The following is a 20843-nucleotide window of genomic DNA, read 5'->3' on the forward strand; positions in this document are numbered from 1 at the left end:
ACACCGATTCATGAATCGATGAGGATGACTTTGGTATCTTACCGCAGCTGCAGTCCTTTGTTTGTCCGGGTACCACCAAGCTGGTAAACCTTTGCAGTCTCTACCACACCAGTTATTTCAGCAACCTGTATCACAGTGTAAAATACAAAAGAGGAAGGATGCAAGGGGCTGGATTTTTTTGTGTTTTCCTGGAATCTAATCTAGCATATTCAAACCTTTTCATAGAGATCAAAAGCCTTAACTAACTGACAAGTCTAATTAGATCAGGGAAAGCAAGACTCTTCAGCGTACATTATCAGGTACTGAATCAGTTGCATCATGCACCACCTATGAGCTGCCAAATTATACCACCTCAATGCTTGATACAGTTTTTCCATCTTCCCAGTTCTGCCTTCCTGACCAAGTGGTGGACACTTTTCTACTTTTCCTATTTCTTTTTCAACTAACACTGGTTTGGGTTAATGTATGTCCCAAATGAAATACACTAGTGCTGCTCACACACTAAACGCAGCCCCTCCCAGGGACCTTTTTAATGCAATTTTAGAGAATATTATTGCATCCTATGATCGTGCAGTTACAGCAATGAAACAGAAAAACAAAACTATGCTCTCAATCGCTTTCTCTTCTGAGGCACGCTAATGTACTAGAAACACTTCGGGGAAAAAAAACCCAAAACACTCCAAAGAAAACCAACACACCAAAAACCGAGACCATGCAATAACTTGGGAACATTCCCAGAAATAAGGAGTGAATGTTACTCATCCTTACTTGGTCAATACAAATGATGAGACAAGACAGCATGAACCAAAGCTGGAAGAACAGGCTTTGTCAGTGCTCCCTTTCTCTCGCTAAATGTATTTCTTCACCTAGCTGGTCCCATAGATTCATTTATTTTTAAACCAGTCCCCTCCACTTCTTTGGCAACAATTACGTTTTCTGCTTATAAGCAATCTTTTTATATTAATCACTCACAGGTACCTGGGAACTGCTAAGCTGCAAATATTATATTACAGCACTATAAAAAGAACTAAATCCGCTGGAGCTAAACTCACCCGATAAACAGGTTTGCTATTGTGATTTCCAATGCCAATGCGGACAAAGCAGCCAGTGACTGTCTTGGCGAAGAAGGGCATATGACACCAACGTTCCAGCTTGTGTCGCGATAACCGTACTCGGTTCAGCTCTTCAGGCAAGGACACTGGTTGGGACTTGGGAGGAATTTCTTCTTTCCTGATTGGGAAAGGTGAAAAGGAATAAAGAAATAAAAAAAAAAAAGTAGAGACAATCACCAAAAAAGGGGTCCTGAGCAAGGTGCAGCATGCGTGCCAACTAGTTAAATTACCAGTAAAAGTAACGATTCATCATACACTAGTTACCTGTTGATATGTGAACTTAGCATTCATAAGAAAGGCTTAATGTGAAGTCCCAGACTTGTTACTACCCCTGCCACTGCAAAGCAGACTCACACACCAAGGCAGTTTATAAGCCACTGCTCTAAGATAAGCCACCATGCACCTCTGCCCTGCTAATACGCCAGGGTTCTGCAGCTGCTAAACTGTAGGACTAAACAGACCTGTAAACAGCAGCGTAAATGGGAGTAAAGGTAACAGCAGAGAACTGAAGTTGCAGACCCATCCAAGGTAAATCAGTCCCACGCACCATGATATAGAAGCCAAGGACTCAAATCCAAGCGATGCAAGTGTGTCCAAACAATTCTCTAAAACAGTACATTTACATAAAGTAGATCTCTGGTTTTGAACACACACTTGCAAGTAATCACAGTCCAGTGTTTACTACTTACTCTTCCTCTTCATCAGAGGATGAGGATCTGGATGAGCGATCACTTTTCTCACTAGACTTATCATCCTCTTCCTCCTCTTCATCATCAGAGTACACTTCGCTAGTTTTTAATGGCTGTTTTTTTGCAAGCAATTCAGCTGGGGGAAAGAGAGAGAACAAGGAAAAGCAAGCTGTGAAATTTTTATGAAAGCTTCCTTTTAGGCCTGAAACCTTACTGGGGTTTTTTTTTTGTTTTGTTTTTTAAAAAGAGGCAGGTATCCAGTGTAAAATCAACAGCTACAAGTGCCACATGTTCAAATCCACTAGTAAGCTAAGCATCCCACTGTATATATTCAAAGAGAGAAATCAAAGTATTTAAAAGCATCTAACATCTCAGTTGTGCTTATGTTCAGTCTCCCAACTTGACTGTGCATCGCAATACAAGATACGACATAACAACTGGATAAACGACTGTGGTGGGTTGACCTTGGCTGCACACCAGGTGCCCACCAAGCCGCTCCATCACTCCCCTCCTCAGCAGAGCAGGGGGGCAGAAAGTAAGATGGGGAAAAAAAAAAAAAATCGACTTGTGGGTCAAGATAAAGGCAGTTCAATGAAGCAATAGCAAAGGTCGTGCAGGTGGAAGTGAAAGAAAACAAAAGATGTTATTCCCTACTTCCCATCAGCAGGTGATGTCTGGCCACCTCCCGGGAAGCAGGGCTTCAGTATGCATAGTCGTTGCTCCAGAAGGTAAATATCACCAATAACAAATGCCACCCACCCCAGCCTTCCTCCTCCTTTCTCCAAGTTTTGTATCTGAGCAGACGTCACACAGTATGGAATATCCCTTCGGTCAGCCAGGACAGCTGACCCAAACTATGTCTCCTCCCAAGACCTTGCCCATCCCCAGCCTACTGGTTAAGGTGGGGGAAATGTTGGAGACAGCCTTGACGCTGTGGGAGCACTGCTCGGCAGTAGCCACAACACTGGTGTGTTATCACCACCTTTCTAGCTACCAGTCCGAGCTCAGCACTGAGGGAAGCTACGGGACTCAGCCAGACCAATACGACAAGATGGAACTATTAAGTTAGACAAGTCATTGTTACTTTGCAAGGGGATAAAAAAAATAAATCTCATGTTTGGAGAGGACGACAATAAAAGCCAGTAGAATAACAAAAAGAGTTGCATTAAAAGTCTGTGGCAAGACAGACAAGACGATGTGCCAGTAAAGAAACAAACAGATGTAGACACGGTCACACATGTGCAATAAATATGGTTTGGAAGGTTCAGAGATTAAGTAACAGAATCTAAGTGACCAATTCAAATAATGATCCAAACATTACCAAGTGCCATTTAATGGACTGTGATGAAAGTCTGCTTTGTTTTCAGACCATTCTGGGGAGGGGTGGTGGGGAGGAATACAGACAGCATCAGTGGAGTCAAACAATATCCTAGGTAGTCAAATCAGGCAAAAGACCAAGGAAAACTCGGACACAGAATTCATTCACACCAAGGTGTAAGAATGTTGCAATTATTAGAAACAAAAAGCAGCACTTTCAGAAACCTGTAATAATGCCTCAAAAATTGTAGCAATAGCAACAGACTTCCATACCTGTTCTGTTCTTCCTTTTCTCTCTTTCTGCTTTTAGCTCCTCCATTGCCTGAGATTTCTTGTCTAGCTTCTCATCCCGCTTTGATCGCCGCTCTTTGTTATGTGACATGACCTAAAAACATGCACAGAAAGTCCCTCAACACCAAGTGCAATCCATACACTGAAATGCATTAAAACAAAGATTGTTTGCACACTTTGAAAACTTTTCAAACAGAAACTACTAGCAAACTCCATTTCAAAATAATTTTTTCCAAGTTCATTTTTACAGAGGCTCAGGAGAGGGAAATTAATCTGAAGTATATTTCTTTTTTCTACTTTGTATCAAAAATAATGAACATATTTACACTTCAACATTTCTGCCACCAAGTTCAGAGAAATAAAATGGAAGGAATTCTGCAATGAACAAGTAATGAGGAAAAGCTGGATAAATACTCTTCTCATTTGCTTCTCTTTCTGCAAGGCCAAATCAAGGCGCTTGCATTCATTCAGTAGCAAAAAGAAAAGTTACGTTAAAAAATACTTAAAGTAAAAACAAAGTTGTGTGCAAACTTGGCAACGTGGATTCAAACCTTAGATGTCATACATCTTTTAAAATTTTCTATTTCTAACAGGCCTGTCTGGAATACCAGGTAGCATGGAAAGAGCTTCTACAATAAGCATAAAAAGTCATCTGAAGTAAGTCAAAGTAATTTCTGGAAGACACTGTGAAGAACTCTGCATAAGATCCTTTTATATATGCATATATATATATATGCATATATATATATATATATATGCACCTACACATGACATATCATGTATTTGGACTGTATAAGTTGAGAAGAGCAGGGAGATGAGATTCAATCCACTTAACATGTGCCTAAGGGAAAACTCATCTCACCTAATTTGATTTGTGTTAAACACCTATTTCAACTAGAAAGTAACATGGAGTGAGTTGCCAGCTGGAGATGCCCTCCTCCAGCACAAAGACAGAGGTGACAACAAGCGTAAGGAATCAACTAGTTCTTAGATGGCTGAAGTTAGGCAAGATGAATCCCATTCCACTCTGGGAGCCTATCTGCTCAGACTCTAGAAGTAGTTAAGGATGGGATCTTAACCACTTGAAACTACAGCCAATTCAGCCATTTGAAACTACAGTTCAGTTACAGATACCTCACCCCAAAAACAGCTATTATCCTCTTTCTACTTGAGGTGGGAAAACTATGGAACTAGTTCTGCTCCTCCTACAGTTGACTTTTTCCTTGACATTCCAACTAGCAGAAACTAAGCATTCTTTCCATTGTATGTGCATGCAAAATAATTAAGACAACAGCCCGAGCAGTTCTTGGCCTGCTCTCTCAAACTTTCGCTTGCAAGAAAGATGGCATATGTAACATTTCAGACTGAATGACAGAAGTTTGGCTACAGGAACTGCAAAAGGTTGCTTTCCTGTTCTCATATGGGAGGAGTATCACAACAACTCTACATATAGCTGCAACTTTGCATTTTTCATTAAAAGGAGCTATCAGTGTACCCCTCAGCAGGCCAAAGATGTTAATTTCTTCAAATAAGCTGGAAAGGCTAAAAGATAGCTTGAGCATATAAACAAACTAAATTCTGACCTGCTTACCACACTGTTTGACACTAAGGGAAAACATCAGGGGCAGAGAGAAACAGCATCCTATCTCCTATTGCCAAGGGAAAAGGGTTTGTTACTAAGGACAGTTTCATTTCCTACCTGGGATTCCTGGATCTGTGTGAGTTTTTTCTTCTCCTGCTCTTCCTCTTGCTTTTTCTTTTTCTCTTTCTTTTCTTTCTTTTTTGCTGTTTTTAGTTTCTTCTTGATTTCAAATCTAGTAGCAGATATTGAAAACAAAAAGAAGGTATGAAAGAACATTCTCTCCTTGAGTGAGCAAAGTACTGCCCAGATGCTGCAACAGCTTAAGTTGTTAGCAGGCTGTAAGAAACACTTCCACTGCTTGCCCCAGATGGATAACCTTTCAATGCTATTCTGTCCTCCATTCCCAATCCCTTCCCTCCACAAGAAAAATAAGGTGAAGAAAACCTGAGCACAGAAAAGTGCAGGCTGACAGACAGCTAACTTAAAGGGCTGATGAGACCGCATAGTAATGGCTGCTCCCCAGAAATCTGTCCTTACTCCATCCTTGCCAGTGCAGTGTCCATTGTGTGCTGCCTCCAACTCTAAAAACAATTGGCTATTTCACATCATCTGAATCTCAACAGCTAAAAACTTGGTTGTTTAAAGCCATTACCATGCTACCTTTTCACTGCTTAAACTCCACCTTTCTACTGGCACCAGTCTGTATAAGAATGACCGCAAGAAGAGTCACAGCAAGTTCTCCTTTAGCAGTTACAATCCAAATCAGACTCTGTCAGTTTCTGCAGTCCAATTTAGTCACTTCCATTTCTACATTCATGAAATATGTCACCCTGAAATCTTATTTTCAGCCACTGTCTTCAGAAGAGTACTGATTTTGCTGGAACTGTCCTGTGACAGATTCCACTGCACCATGGACTGGCCATTGCTTTAGTGAAGTGTGCACATGGACAAACACAAGAAAAAGATTATCTTCCAACAACTGAAATTCAAAATATGTTACCCACATGCATGCTACACAGTCCATTCTTCTTCAGTCCTTTACACCTGGATTTTGCAGGTAAGAAACTGAAATGCCAGATGAGCTCATTGCCCTTTATGCCCTTACCATGAAGTGTAACACACAAGGCACAGGCACGGTATCACACGCAATGCCTGCTGTAATCCCAATGAACTCACAGCACAACAGACATACGAAGAGCTAGACAGCGTTTGGAAAGATCCAACTTACCATAAAGTTAAATAACTAACCCCCCTCAGGTCTATCTGCCAACCCCTTTACATAGAACAGGACAAACTCGTTTAAGATTAAATCAGTAACTCAAGCTTACATTGTTTAGCTTCTATCAAGTATTCTCCAGCATTCATTCTAAAAGACAGCCAGTTACCATGGAACAGCAAATGAAATTAAAAAACGTGGCATCCTTCTACCCGATCTAAATCCCATCTTTCACTCTTTCTGATCCCCTTGAGTAGAGCAGCAGACTAGAGAAGACATTGAAAATAGTATTAAAACCACACACAGGCAGTGCTCTAACTATGGCTTGGACAAATGGACAGTCTGAGTAGCAGCTTGTATTGACATGATTTACTCAGGTGTTAGTCCTCTAGAGAAATTTCTCAGCAAGTGAGAAAAAGAGAGAGAGATGTCACTGAAGAGGTAAGAAACTGCAAAAAACTTGCCCCATGTGCCAAATCTTTTCTGTTAGACACTTGGGAAGAAAAATACCTCTACTACAAGGAAGCTGCCTGACAGGACAGTATTACAGTAACAAATAAAACCACAACACCTAAGGCAGAAATCCATAAATAATCTATCAAAAATGAGATTTCCAACACCACTCCTCGTTATTTCAATACCCTTCTCTTCTATTAGAGCCCCAACCAGCTTTACACCCATACAGAGGCAACCCTAACACTGCTCTGTGCTTCACAATAGTTTTCCAAAAAATTCCAGAAGCTCACATACACCTTACACTTTGTTAGCCTTTTATCACAGTATCAACGTGTGACAGCTAATACAGAAAAAAAAGACAGATGAGAAAGCAGTCCTTCTGGCTGTCTGGTATCTAGCATGCAAAGCAGTAATATGGCTGCAATGGTAGCTGACAGAACCAGGTATATTCAACAGCTGAGAAACTTTCAGAAACTGACTTTCACAAGAATGCGCAGAATTCCTGCTGTGTGCTTCTCAACTAGCAACAAGGACAATTTATGCAAAAAATCCACAATGATGCTTAATTCACTTAATAGCGCTGAACACCTGGACCTCAAACGTGAGAGCAGAGTCAGCATATTCTCCATTCACCCTCTATGGATTTGCCACCAAGTATCAACACACAAAATTCACCTTCTTTTTAGCACTTCTCTCTTCTCTATCCGGTTAAACAGCTCCTGCTCTCTCTCCTTTTCTGTCATTTGTTCCAGTCGAGCACGGTCTTCTTCATCTCCCATAAGATCTTCTCCATAGCCATCATGGAATTCCTCATCTTCAGATGAGGAATCTGAATCTGAGCTAGATGAGGAGCTGTTGCTTTCAGAGTCAGAGACTTCTCCTAAAACAAAAATACAAGGCAGCAAGATTCAGCTGGGGCAAAGCCCAACCACTTTATTGTAGCATGTTAGCAAAGGATACCAAGAATTAATTTTACACTCCTCTTCCACTATACTAAAAGCATAAATATCATGAGAGCTAAACCCAGGAGGAAATACTTTATCATCTTAAGATATGCATGCTAAGAAACGACAAAATGAGCAGTACTACATGTGAACACGGATTGGGTAATAGTAGAACAAGCAAATTTTAGGAGAGCTTTTGGTTAGTGGTATTGGGGTCTTAAGGTGAAATTTCTACGCCTATATGCTTATGTCCCTGAGAAGTTGCTTATATATCCATAACCTGGTTAAGTGCATGTGCACACCTCAAATGCCACCATTAACCACCACCTCATTATAGCATCCTGAAGAACCAAAATCCATCATATGAATTGCTACATCAAAAGATAAAAGTTGAACACACTACCCTGAGGACTGGCAAGTCTGTGATGCTAGCTCTATTACTGTAACTGTAGCCCTCTCAGTTGCACACGGGCTCAGGGAACAGCTGACACCCCAGTAATACTGGGTAATGCCACCATTAAACCTGATCCAAGTCCAAGTGCTGTGATTATCTCACCTAATCAACTGCATCACACCCAAAGCAGCCATTAAGATCCTTTCTTTCACTTTCATTCTGGTCTCGTTATTTCTAACAGTATGTTATATTCCAGCTTTGCAAGCTTACACTGGGGCATGCTGATTTGTAGGCACTGATATATACAGCACGATATAATCAGTCACTTCATGCTTTGGTCTGTCCCCGCTGTGTTTAACATACTCAAAACTGTAGTCACCTTCATAGTCTTCCTTAACTTTGTTTTTTTAGTATCAACTGAAATCACAACTAACCACCTGACAATCTTCCTGAGCATGATGAAAACATGAAAGAGCACAGGAAGTTTGCCCAGCATCAGAACAGATTCAAGATTCATGTAAAAAAATTCTGATGAAGTTATAGTAACTATTTTTCTTCTTCTGTGACAGTATAAATATTCACAAATTCCAACTGAGTGCAAACGCATGCAAGGTAAGTTCCTATTTGCATCACGCTCAACACTATATACCTCTCCCTTTTTCATCACAAGAGAAGTTTGTGAAGGGAAAATACATCAATGGGAATAAAAAGAAATGCTACCCATGCTACAGATGGGACATGCTAGAAGGAAGAAAAAAATTTTCCAGGAGAAAGTCAAGTAATGAAACATGTCATACATGCTTCAGATGAAACAGTATTTAGTGTTTTGGTTGTAATGGGGTGCTTACAGCAATGCTATACCGAATTATCTGCACTTCAAGCCATGGCAAGCTTAACTGTCATCCAGACCATTGGTAACACAAACAAAACTCCTTGAAGGCAGTCTTTAACAACACCATCTAACACCACTCACTCTTCACTGTGTGGAAAGGGGTACTTCTGTTGGAAATACACTGCAAGTAGATGCACACGTGTTATCTTACCCTCTTCAGGTGCTGAGCTCTCAGCTGAGCTGTCTTTATCTGAGCTGCCTGAAGAGGCAGCTCTGTTCGTCTGTTTCTTCATGGCTCCTTTCTTCTCTGCCTTACCCGTTTTTCCCTTTTTTTTGTTTTTAGAACCTCCAACAGTCCACTGCAAGGAAAGAACCAAGAAAGGGATCGTGAGACACAAACATCACTCTCTTCTTCCTCTCTCAAAACACTGGAGTAAAAATAACAGAAACAGCCCAATACCTGACAGCAAAAAAATCAATCATACAAGGAAAAAAAAAGCCAATAGGAAATTTATCAAATGAAAGCATCTCAAAAGTTTGTGTTTTGGAGGTGGGGTCTTGTGTAGTTGTTTGGTTTTGGGTGGTTTTTTTTCTTAAAAAACCCAAACAGTTAACAGTGCAAGCCAACAGTTGGTAGAGTGCTTCTTTTAAAAAACAATGAAGACTTCAGAGTCTGCAATACCTGTCAGGAGAAAAGAGGTACTAGAGGTTTCTAGGAAAATAATTTTAAACAAGTGTCCAACTGCATTTGTACAGATTCGCTTCAGTTTACTACTATTAAATAGAAGCAACAGACGTGTTTCCAGAACTAGTTTATTCGAGAGCAGGTTTTAGATTTCATGAAGGCACACCAATTATATATGAGTCTTTCCAAAATCTCAATTTTACCAAGAGTACACAGCATCTGTATTTTTATGCAACAAACCACGAGCTCACTTGTGTATAGACAGTAATGTCAGCCACAGCCTGCATCTACGTACCCAAGATGGAATCAGAATCAAACCAGAATCACAGAAATCAGGAAAGAAAAAATAATAAAAAAACCCCACAAACATCAGGCCTTAATTTTCATTTTCTTTTAATATAATATCTTCAATTAACTTAAACTGTGGTTTCCAAGTGCAGCACTTATACCACCACACATACATGGCTAGCAACTTTAAATCCCAAAAGTCCCAGAAGAAGAACTAGTATTTACCTTACATGTGACTTATTAGAATTTTTGCATTGTCCTAACTACCTGGGTAAAGCCAGAAGGGAACAGAATCAGTTAGGATTGCCTGTGTATTATTTTAAGGCTTTACAGTATTTTGCACTTTACTACCTCCCCTAGAAATTCTCGAGGAGCAAGACCTTCAGGGGTAAGACAGTTTCTTTCTAAATACTTTTTTAATACATATATATATTTTTTATACTGTTTATCCTCTCCACACCTGTATATTACTCTCATCCTTCATGCATATCACCATCTGTTCAAGCACGCAGTCTACTAAAAAAATACATTCCCAATTCAAATGAGCAAATACTCTTTTGCACAACTGAGATCTTGTGCTCAAAACTAACTGGAAAAAATAAATATTCTTTAGATTTGACCTCAGGTGCACACAAACATCAGGCTTCTCACCCATTCACCTCTTCCTGGGAGATGAATCAAGTCCATCTCTGCAAGCAGTAATCATTCCATCAAATTTGATTACTACTTCTGCCCGATTACGCACCATCTTCAGAGAACCCTGGCGTTCAAATACTCTTAAATCGAACTCAGCCAAGTAGTTCGAAGCTACAACCTGATCTACTAATATCTTTAGTACTTCCTACGTTTTGATTATTCTCACCCCCAGCCTTGCACCTTTCATATTACTAGCTGCTTCATCATCACCTTTAAGCATAAGCTTGTGTATTCAAAAGCATCTGTCAAAGGCCAGGCAGAAGTTTTCTTTTCTGAGGTAAACACGCAGCTACCTAGTGGTGTACCAACTGCAATGCATGCCCTATGCAGTTACCCCACTCTGTTTTCATCCACAGGACAGGTGAAAAACTGCACAGAACGCGTCTCACTTGATATCAGCCTGAGCTGGCACTCAAGTCTTTATTGGATTCCACATTAAAGTTTTACTTGTTCAGTATTACAATACCGCTGTCTAACAATATTCCTGGTTGATTATGCCCATGTAAATCAGTTAAGAACAAGCACGTACTCTGCCTGAATCTGCTCAGACCTCAACGTTAAGGAATCAGCCCCCAAATATGACAGAAAAGTGCATTTTTGCTATTTGTTCAAGAGCTCACCCACTGCCAGCATACTAGTGAAAACACAACAGTGAGAAAGTGAAACTGAGCATTTAGCAAGGAAGAGCAGAGCCCTCTGAACCAGGTATGCAGAGGTGCCTCCTTCCCAGAGCTCTGCCACTTCTTTCAGTGTTCTAACACTGAATTACACCTTGCGTCAGCATGCTGTCTGGCAAGAAAGCAGCACACAGAAAGCCATAGTATACACCATAGTTAGAGCAAGACCTTGAGAGGTCAGGCTGAGATGAAAGAAGTTAAGATCAGATTAAAACAGCGGGACTTCAGTTAATAAAATGTTTAATAGCTGTAGATACATGCATTACAGACCACTGATCTCAGCATTTAACTCACAAGGGAAATTGTGGAGAGAACCTGGGTCCAGGAAGACAGAACTGAAGAGAAAGCTGTGTAACCACCTCTTGAACAAAAAAAGTAATAAAAAAATAATCTGCACTAATCTAGGAAATTTTGTTTGGGTTTCTATTTCGCCCTGGAGATTACACTTCATCCTGCTTTTGTTTAAGCAAGTGACCTCTACATCTTTTAAGTCACAGTAACTGGTTGTCACCTGCCAGTTTCAGCGCTGTCACAAAGCCAAATTCTTCCTCATTCAACTCAGATGCTTCAGGGGTTATTCAGCTATCCCAATCTCTCATAAATGCCTGGTCATTCCTGGTACCACTACAGGACAAGGGTTCAAGCAAGCCTTCAGGACAAACAAAGCATCATAACCAGGATGTAGTTAGTGCGAGGCTCTTTCAGGCTCAAAGATTGCTCTGCAGGCTCAGGAACCATCAGTTGTCTTCTGGACACTGAATGACCACTCTGTATTGTTCAGAGAGAGACTAGCCAACATCAAGTTCCTTCTTGCAGCAGAGGAAGACAAAACAGAGATTAGCAGGTCTGGGAGGGGGGGTGAAGACAATATTGGAAAGCCATGAGCTGCATGGCAACCTGCAGTCCAAACCAGAGTATCGAGCCCCATCCTCGGGCTCTAGTATGGCAGCGGAGGATCAAAAAGGCAACAATATGTTTGCATGTAACATGAAGCAAAAATGCACACAGTTAGTCAGAAGTGTTTGTTTGCTCTGTTTCCCTTAGCTCCACACATCCCAAACAGCAAACAACCACCACATTTTCCAAAACATGTCTACTGCTACAGCTTCTCCAGGTTCCCTCTTCCATGTTCCAGCCAGGCAGAACCAGTGAACAATTCTCACACATTTTCCATGATTATAACGCCTCCTCTAAACAGTCCCTCTATTCACTGCTGCCTCCTCAGCCACCATCTGGAACCCTCCATGGTTCCAGACACAGCAAGTTAATAAACCCATGCAGAAGTGTGCTGCAACATGGCTTTCTACTTACTGTTTAGTACTATCAAACAACAGAGCTTTATGGTTCGTTCACAGGAAGTAGCCAGAAGAACATTTCAATTTTTCCTCTTGCTTCCAAGGTTCACAGTGCCAATAGCTTGCATATTTTCCCAAGAAATGGCTGTACTCAGTCTTAAAGGTCCTGTCCAACCTAAATGATTCCACAATTCTAAGTAGTCCAGGTGAAACCCCAGTACCCAGAATGGACTGCCCATAACAAACAAACAAAAAAACCAAACACACACGCAAATCCCAAAAAACCCCAAACCACCAAAAAAACAGAACCCACATTAGAAATTAGCCAGATTTATAAGTCATCTTCTACAAAAGCAACTACGCAAAATCATCGAAGAAAATAATTTATAGCTCAGCAAACCTGGAACATATTTCCACTAGGGAGATGAAATGAGATTGAGGAGAAAGAAGAAAAAAGCAAGCTCTGATAGTGCAGAATGCAGAATTGTTTTACCCCCACTGCTCAGATAGTTGCAATTTTCTTCTACTCACACAGCATCTAAATGCATTATCCACTGAGATTTTATTTTGCAAATAGGTATTCTTATTTCTTTTTTTAACATCAAATCAGACAGAGATGCACAGCAACGGTTACCAGCCTGTCCCTGCAACAATACCCTTCCCTTCTGGATATGGCTTTTATAAGCAAAAGGCAAATGACAAACCACAACACCAAAGCAAAACAGGTCCCTTACCAAGGCATTCCTTTCCCTGGCCAGATAAGTTTGTACCAAGTTACAATACATTAGCCCAGCTTAAAAACTTTCATCCATTCTCCTCTATTCATATAGGAAAAACAAAAGGCAGTCCTCCAGGCAAGCCACCCAACTACCTTCCCAATGACACCAGTTCAGTAATTAGAAAACTTAAGGGATCATTTTAAACACAAAGAGGAGACTCAAGGTGTCAACACCAACATGGAAAGGAGATAAGCAAATAAAGGAAACACCTCCTGAAGCCATAGAACAGGCTTTGCCAGGAACTGCCTGAAAGGCTTCATGGGCCAAAATATCACCCGACACCTCATCCACCCTCACCCATTGTCCAAGTACTGCTCAAAGGAGCTCACAGAAAGACAACTACAAGTAACTGGAAAAAAACCCCATCTACCTATAGTAGGTTCAAATTCAGTTTAAGCTGCAAGTCGACATATACTCTAGAAGTATTTTGAGGGGTCCACGTATTGAAAAATAGCAAGAACTGCTGAGTGGAAACATCGAGATAGTAGATACTAAATACGAATGAAGCAGCACTCTCCATAACTGAAACAAATTCCGGGATGCCACTGGCTGTAAAAACCTGCAATGTTTTATTTAGGAAGCCTGGGCCAAACAGCTGGAGATAGCAACAGCCATAAAACACTAAGTCAACAAGCGCCTTGCATGGCTCTAGCATCACCAGCCAGCAAGCATCATCTGGACCAACAAAGACTTAATGACTTCTCTAGATAGATATTAGTGCCTTATGACTGGATTGTTCTCAGCAAAAACTGCTCCTTGGGTACAAAGGGAAAGTCCATTCAGAGAAAAAAGTAAAAATCACACACTCAATTCCAATACCACCACGAGTCTATTTCTGGAGCAACCTGCTCCACTTCAGAGCTCCTGCAGACTCTCATACCACATAAATTAAGTTCCCAGAAGTTATCCCCGTGCTAGTTTGCAATTTAAAGAAGCTACCTGCAGACCAAATTTTATACTAGTTTTGTACACAACTGATTTGCATTACTTCTTTGGACATGCTGGCCTCCACGCAATTAGCCTGTGCTATTCAGATTTGCGCTTGCACTTTGGGGCAGGAAAGTAACAGCACCTCTCTTCCTTAAGGAAAGCTTTACTATTGCACCCGTTAACAGCTGAAGGAAACTGTCTCCAAGAAAAGTCAGTTACAAAGCACACAGCCTATAAGACTGTGTATAAGAAGATTAAAGCACAGATCATTTCAAATTTCTTAAGCTTGAAACAAAAAATGTATGGCAAAGGCCTCACAGGACTGGAGAACCCACTCATTCTTGAAGGTCTAATTAAGCAGTATTACAAAATAAAAGCACACAGGAGAAGACAACACTTAGCATCACAATCTCTACAAACCCACAAGACACCCCAAAACAGAAGGAACACATGGAATTTTCCGATAATCCAAGGTTTTCTAGATTGCGTTAACTCAAAGTGCAGTAAGTAGATCCAAACTTTCAAGTCCTTTCCTGATAACATAAAAAGCATAAAAAGCCATAAAAAGCCTGCTACGCCAACTGTTACTGGAGACCAGTTTCCTCACTAGCTGCATGACCACTGCTCACCTCCTCCTCTGTCCCATAGCTCTTGACAAGATCTTCAGCTATACCATTCCTACTAAATCTGTACATTTGCAAATAAAGGCATAAAAAGACATTCCTCACTAAACTCCAGGCTGCTGCCAAGCGTTCACAATATAGCTTTTCTTGTCCTTCTTTCTGCTATTACCCTAGAGCTGTTAAAAGGCACAACCAAACCCCTCACAACATTAGAACAAGCGCAGAAGGATGACACAGACACACATCAGCATGGCTAACAACAAACCTTTTGAGAGAAACAAACAGGACCTCCTACAGCATTGTGGCTCTGTCTAATCTGCGCTGATGTTAGTGAAGTTGTTGCAGAAGTCATCCAGGCCTCACCACACAACAGAAAGAATTCTCTTACTGCAACCAATGACACCAGGATAAAAGGAAGAGCAGGAACCCAGAACTAACCTACTACAACTGAGGAAGGCCATGTCTTCATGAGTGTCTTCAATAAGCAATGAGGGTACCTTGCGGACACGTACACCCCAAGAGTAACCTGGCTAACACCAAACTGGTTACGTGCAGCAGGCTAGCAGTTTGGGATAGCAAGTTCTTGAGCAGTCATGGCCACACATTACTCCACAGATAAATTAAATATCTGCCTCCACACCTGTGTCCGGCTTAGTATACCTCTCTGCAACGGTAGGACTTCTTATTGCAGAGCCCTGCAGTCATTGCTGTTTATCAGTTCTCTGAACAACAGTCCATAGTCAATTCACTCATGCACGTTCCACAGATCCACCAGAAGACTGTTCAGAGCATCCTTCCCATTTCATTGCCTGCAACTCAGCTTCATTCCCTTGGCTAGACAATTTGATTCAGACTACAGAGGTCCTTAAAGCGTTATAGAACCCACCATCTGCACCATGAACACCTGATGGGGCTAAGAGCTTTCACAGAAGAACATTCTCATCAAGACACACAATGATAAAACATTAAAGATCTACTGAAATCCTGTGGGCACCATTGTATAGATGTGGCATGATTTGTACATGCTGTTATTCTGTAATTCCAAAATGCACTTTCTCTCCCCTATGCCCCACAAACTTTTCTCCCTTTAAAAAAAATGCAGAATGCAGCATTTGCCACTGAAGCAGAGGTTTAGGCTCCTTTCCTGTACATGCAACGTCAGTCCTGGAACCTTTAGGTTTTGGCAGGAACCATAAAGAATGTGCACACTACAAAACCTGCGTGGAAGCACATGGGTATGATTAAGCATGTTTGCCCAGGGCAATGATTTTCATGCTTTTCCCTCAAGGTCCTCATCTTGCAGGAAGTCCAGCAAGACAATTTCAGCTTTTAGATCCCCTCTCCCAAACCCCAAGGTTGAGCCAACTTCGAATCCATCACAAGAACACTGATTAAAACCAAAATCGTTCAGCAGGAGTAGTGTAGTCAAGCCTAGGGATGCACACAGCTGAATGACTGGCAGAAGCAGAACTGTTATAACCCAGCCTGTCTCACCCTGCTGTGACAAGCAGCAGTTCAGAATGCATATTTCAGGCACAGGAATAGAAGCAAGTGTCCTAATTACCTCTTCTCTAAAGCTTTTCCTCTTGCTGCATGGAGGTCAGAAAGAACAGAGTATCAATTAGAAATGATACACAGATTACAAAAAGTATCAAACGTACATGCTGCAGCAGAGATACTACTGCATCTGCAAGGTTTGTGCAAATTCGTGACGAGATTCATTGCCATATTTATGTATAATAGAAAGACAGACTTTCTTGTCGTTATACAAGCTAAATAATAATCTGAATAATGTAATTTCTTCTGTCAGTTTTCCGAGAAACACAAAGCAGAAGGATTTATCATCGGCATGCTCTCCACACCTATGTCTACTTTTCCAGACAAGCTAGGCTCCACATAGCTCAGAATAAATAAGCTGCGTGCCAGAAGATCTGAACACACACAGTGACAGACTGAGTGGTAACCCAATAACAAACCCAATATATCTAGTCCATTCACAATTCTCTCTCTCCTTATGCCTTAAGCACATATTAGAGTCACTTTAAAAAAAAAAAAAAAAAAAAGAAAGAAAAGGATTGATTGAAACAGAGTTCCAAGCATATTTATTTGAAAAATGCCTCGGAAGAGGATTAAGCTATACATTCTTTACATTTATTGGAAGAACTCTGCAACACTACCAAATGCTTAATAGGTTATCATTGGCCTACCCTACTGGTCTTCAAGCTCTCACGAGGAATAGCACTTCCTGTATTTTCAGAAAAAAATATCCATCCCAAACAGATCCCTGTTAAATTTTTAAGTATAGATGGAATAAATGACCTCACTACATTGCGCGGAAAGCTTGCAAGAGACATGTAAGCCTTCAAGAAAGTGTTTTTTATTCAAATACCTGTATGACCTGTTTGTCAGTTCCTCCGTTTTAATTAAGTCTATTTCAGTTTTCATTTATAGATGAAAGCAGAGACTTTTACCCAGCTCTAGAAGGTAGTACCAAGAACAAATAACAAAAACAGATCTAGCAGATAAACACAATACAAAGAATTGACAAAATGCTAGAACAAAGCAATGCTAAATTCTTCCTTGCCTGGCTTTCTTCAAAACCACCAATAAAACACACACTCTTGCATTTTCAAATGACCAGACAAGCTCATTCACAGCAGAGTTCTTGGGGAATCAAAGTAGCTACACAGAACAGTGTTACCACCCGTAAAAGAGTAGTACCACCTGTCTTGATCCTTTCCCTCTCTGAGGAAGAAAGGTCTCTTCTAAAGCTGAAAACATCTCCCTCAACTCAGAGTCCAGCTTTAGCAGCTGCACTACTACTTCAACCACAGGCGCTACAGAGGAAAAACACTAGTTTTAAGCGGGCAGATCACCAGACCGTTCAGAACATATGAACGTGGGATCAAAAAGGCAGTCAACTTTTCCACAGACGTTTAGACTGTTTTGTATACAGTTACAATTCAAATCCTACTGATTAAAAGAAAAAAAAGAAGTATTTCTGAGTACACATCCTCTGGGCTTAATGGGCCTCCATCAGGTCCACTGATGGCCAGTCCCACTCCGTGAAGTCAGCAGGCTAAACATACCGTACAATAAATACACTTTCACTGCTTAGGTACAATTGGACAAATCATTCACAGTAACTTCACTGATAACATGACAAACTCACCTCATCATCACTGTCTGATGTCTCAGAGTCTGAAGATGCAGTAGGCTTGCTTACAGGTGGCTCCTTTTCTTCAGAGTCACTGCGCTTCCGTTTGGCCAATGACAAGAGCTCCTGGTGTGAAAAACCATACATTCATTTTAAAATGTCGTAATTAGTTTTATCAATCCAGGTCAATGTATATGCACCTTCTCTGTGATATCCGAGTACACCCCAGTAACATGATTCTCCCCACAGACTAAGGAACGAAGTCTATTTATGTTTTATAAATACATGTACATATACACACAGAATTTTAACAAAACTGGATGCTACAAAAGCATTTTGAGGATAACAAGTTATAAGAAGTAAATACTACTGCCATTATTTTCTCGGCACAAACACCGTAAGACAAATTACTTTCAGAATCATCTCCAGGTTTCTTATTTGGATTGGGTAAGAATTCAAAACCACTCTAACTACACTGTATTAACCCAAAAAGCCAAATACTACTAGAGAGCAGCTCCTTCTTCTAAACAAAAGAGATGTTTGCAATTATACATTTTTAAAGGGAAATGCTTTGGACATCACCACATTGTCATGGCTGATAGTATTTAGTCAGGCTGTTCAATTCCTTCTCACTGTGCCTACACACCACAGAATGCACTTAAAGCTTTAGATGGGCACAGAGCAGAAGACATCAAGGCTCAAAGTTTGTGAAACTAAGGAGAGTCGTTCTCCAAATGAAGCACTTTACTTGGCTCTTTGTGCTGGTGTGTGTTGCCTTTGAATCTCATCATCTGCTGTTCATAGCTTGTTCAGATGACAGCAGCAGCAGCACACAACAAACATTTCTGAAGCTGCATTACTGTCTTTATAATCCATGACACAATGTATTCTTTAAAACACTGCTTTGGGGCTGATGAACCTTAGCTGCAAGTAGAAATACAGTCACGCCAACTTCTGCAGTCTTGGGAAGTCGATACTAGATTGGTTTGCATTAGTTTCATAACTGGAAGATTATGTCCACAGCAAACGGATTAAAATTTAGTACCCCAAATGAGAACATACACGCTGCAGAAACTGATGGCCTAGGCTACTTACTAACAAAAACCCTTTCCATTAGCAAAGGCATTTTACAAACCTTCCTCTGAAGAAGGCACTCAACACCAACAGAGCACGTTCATACAATTAACAGTTCTCTTCAGGAAGCTCCTGATGTTTTCTACAACCTTTTCTAGGATTTCTCTCACACACCTGTCTCTAAGCAGTCATTCAACCCAGATTACCTCCCTGGATGCTGTCTTGGCATATCCACCACTACTTTTATTCCAAGCAAGTTTCCTTCTTTCTCTCTACCCTTGTTCTCTTTTGCAAGACACTGTATTAAAAAGGCTCCTGGTCTTTTGATTCAACAAGCCTGGAGTGCAGAGGAAAGCTGCCAAACATTTAACCTACAGGGGCCTCACTCAGTAGACTCTCATCCTTAAATCACACCACAAAAACATTTCTTCCTTACTACGTAGCCTCCATCCTCACACATACATATCCCTGCTGTTACAGTTGCTACAAGCAGCTCAGTGGAGGGGGAAGCACCTACTGCTCAGGTACAGCTGCAGAGGCATGCTTCCAGTGAACGACGGAACAGATGCAGAACCAAGGGGTGATTCCTACCACCGTCACTGATCTATGCCAGAGCTCGTCCAGCCCCTTCTGTTTTCAAGCTTCGGAGAAACCACCAAACTAATGAACTAGTGGTGAGATGCTGGCAGCTCGAAGAACTCGAGGGGCACACGCAATCATCAGGGCATACTCTGCTCCAATACATTTGTCTACCTGATTTCATTTTTCTGAACCTCCAAGCCGCAAAACCATTTTTGAGTGTTTGGGAAGGCTTTTTATTGCAACATAGCAACAGCTTCTATATTAAAAACCCTGAAGGTCCAGCACGTAAATTACATCAGACATGTAGGCTTCAGCACAGCCAGCCAGCCAAACGTCCCCCCGCAGCACGCGCTGCCACACCAGCCGTAACGCTCGGTACCTGCCAGGTCTTGCTTTACCGTTCGAACCACGGCATCGCCAACCGCCACAGCGAACGCAGCCCCCTCCCCCACCCCCAGCACCGAGGCGGGGGCTGCCCCTCCGCAGCCCCGGCCCGGTTAAAGCCCCCCTGACACCGCGCTGCCCACGCAGGACGATACCCCGGCGGTAACGAACCCCTCCCCGCCGCACCGACACCGGCTCCCGGCCCCGGCTGTGCTGCCCGCCCGGGGAGCCCGCCCGCCCCAGGGGCTCGGCGGCGGCAGGGACGCGGCGCGCCGGGGCAGCACAGAAAAGTTGCCCGGCCCCCGGGGCCGCTCGCCGCGCTGCCCCAGGGCTGCCGGCGGCCGGGCCTGGCTCCCCGCCCCGCAGGGCCGAGCCGCCCGGAGCATCGCGCCACCCTCCCGCGAGCACCGGGCCCGCCGCGAAGAGACCCCGGGAGCCGCCGCGGCGGGCAGGCCGGGGCCCTGTCGGGGGGGCGCGGGCTCCCCTCACGGAGGCCACGGGGACCCCCATCGGGCTGAGGAGAGCGACGGTGGCGCGTAACCCCGGGCGGGAGCGAGGGGAGGGATGGCGGCGCCGAGCCCTGCGCGGGCCGGAGATCCCAGGCCCCGCGCTCAGGCCGGGCCTCCCCACGCACCTGATCTAGGTTCTCCTCGCTACCGCTGTCCTCAGTGTCGGAGTCGATAAGGACACGGCCTTTCCGCTTCTTCACCATGGCGGAGCCGGCTCTCTCCGCTCCCCGCCCCGGCGGCGGCGCGGCGCTCTCAGCGGCCCGGCCTGCCCCGCGCCGCCCGCCCGCCCGCGACACAAAGGGCACGGCGCATGCGCACGGCGCGGGGGCGG

At 42.6% G+C, this 20843-nt stretch overlaps 1 protein-coding gene across 1 annotated transcript in view; it reads right to left on the reverse strand.

Moving 5' to 3' along the window:
* RTF1 (RTF1 homolog, Paf1/RNA polymerase II complex component) overlaps positions 1-20820 on the reverse strand; it is a 30825-nt gene extending 10005 nt beyond the window's left edge. Inside the window, exons 1-9 of the mRNA XM_056346805.1 lie at positions 20638-20820; positions 17979-18089; positions 9045-9192; positions 7339-7543; positions 5109-5223; positions 3392-3503; positions 1802-1937; positions 1053-1230; positions 43-125 (exon numbers count right to left, since the gene is read on the reverse strand). Of these exons, the coding sequence (XP_056202780.1) occupies positions 43-125; positions 1053-1230; positions 1802-1937; positions 3392-3503; positions 5109-5223; positions 7339-7543; positions 9045-9192; positions 17979-18089; positions 20638-20715 (1166 nt within the window). The 5' untranslated portion in view covers positions 20716-20820. The remainder of the gene's footprint in view (positions 1-42; positions 126-1052; positions 1231-1801; positions 1938-3391; positions 3504-5108; positions 5224-7338; positions 7544-9044; positions 9193-17978; positions 18090-20637) is intronic.
* Between the last annotated feature and the right edge of the window lie 23 nt (positions 20821-20843).

The sequence above is a fragment of the Falco biarmicus genome, chromosome 7, assembly GCF_023638135.1.
Source record: "Falco biarmicus isolate bFalBia1 chromosome 7, bFalBia1.pri, whole genome shotgun sequence".
NCBI lineage: Eukaryota > Metazoa > Chordata > Aves > Falconiformes > Falconidae > Falco > Falco biarmicus.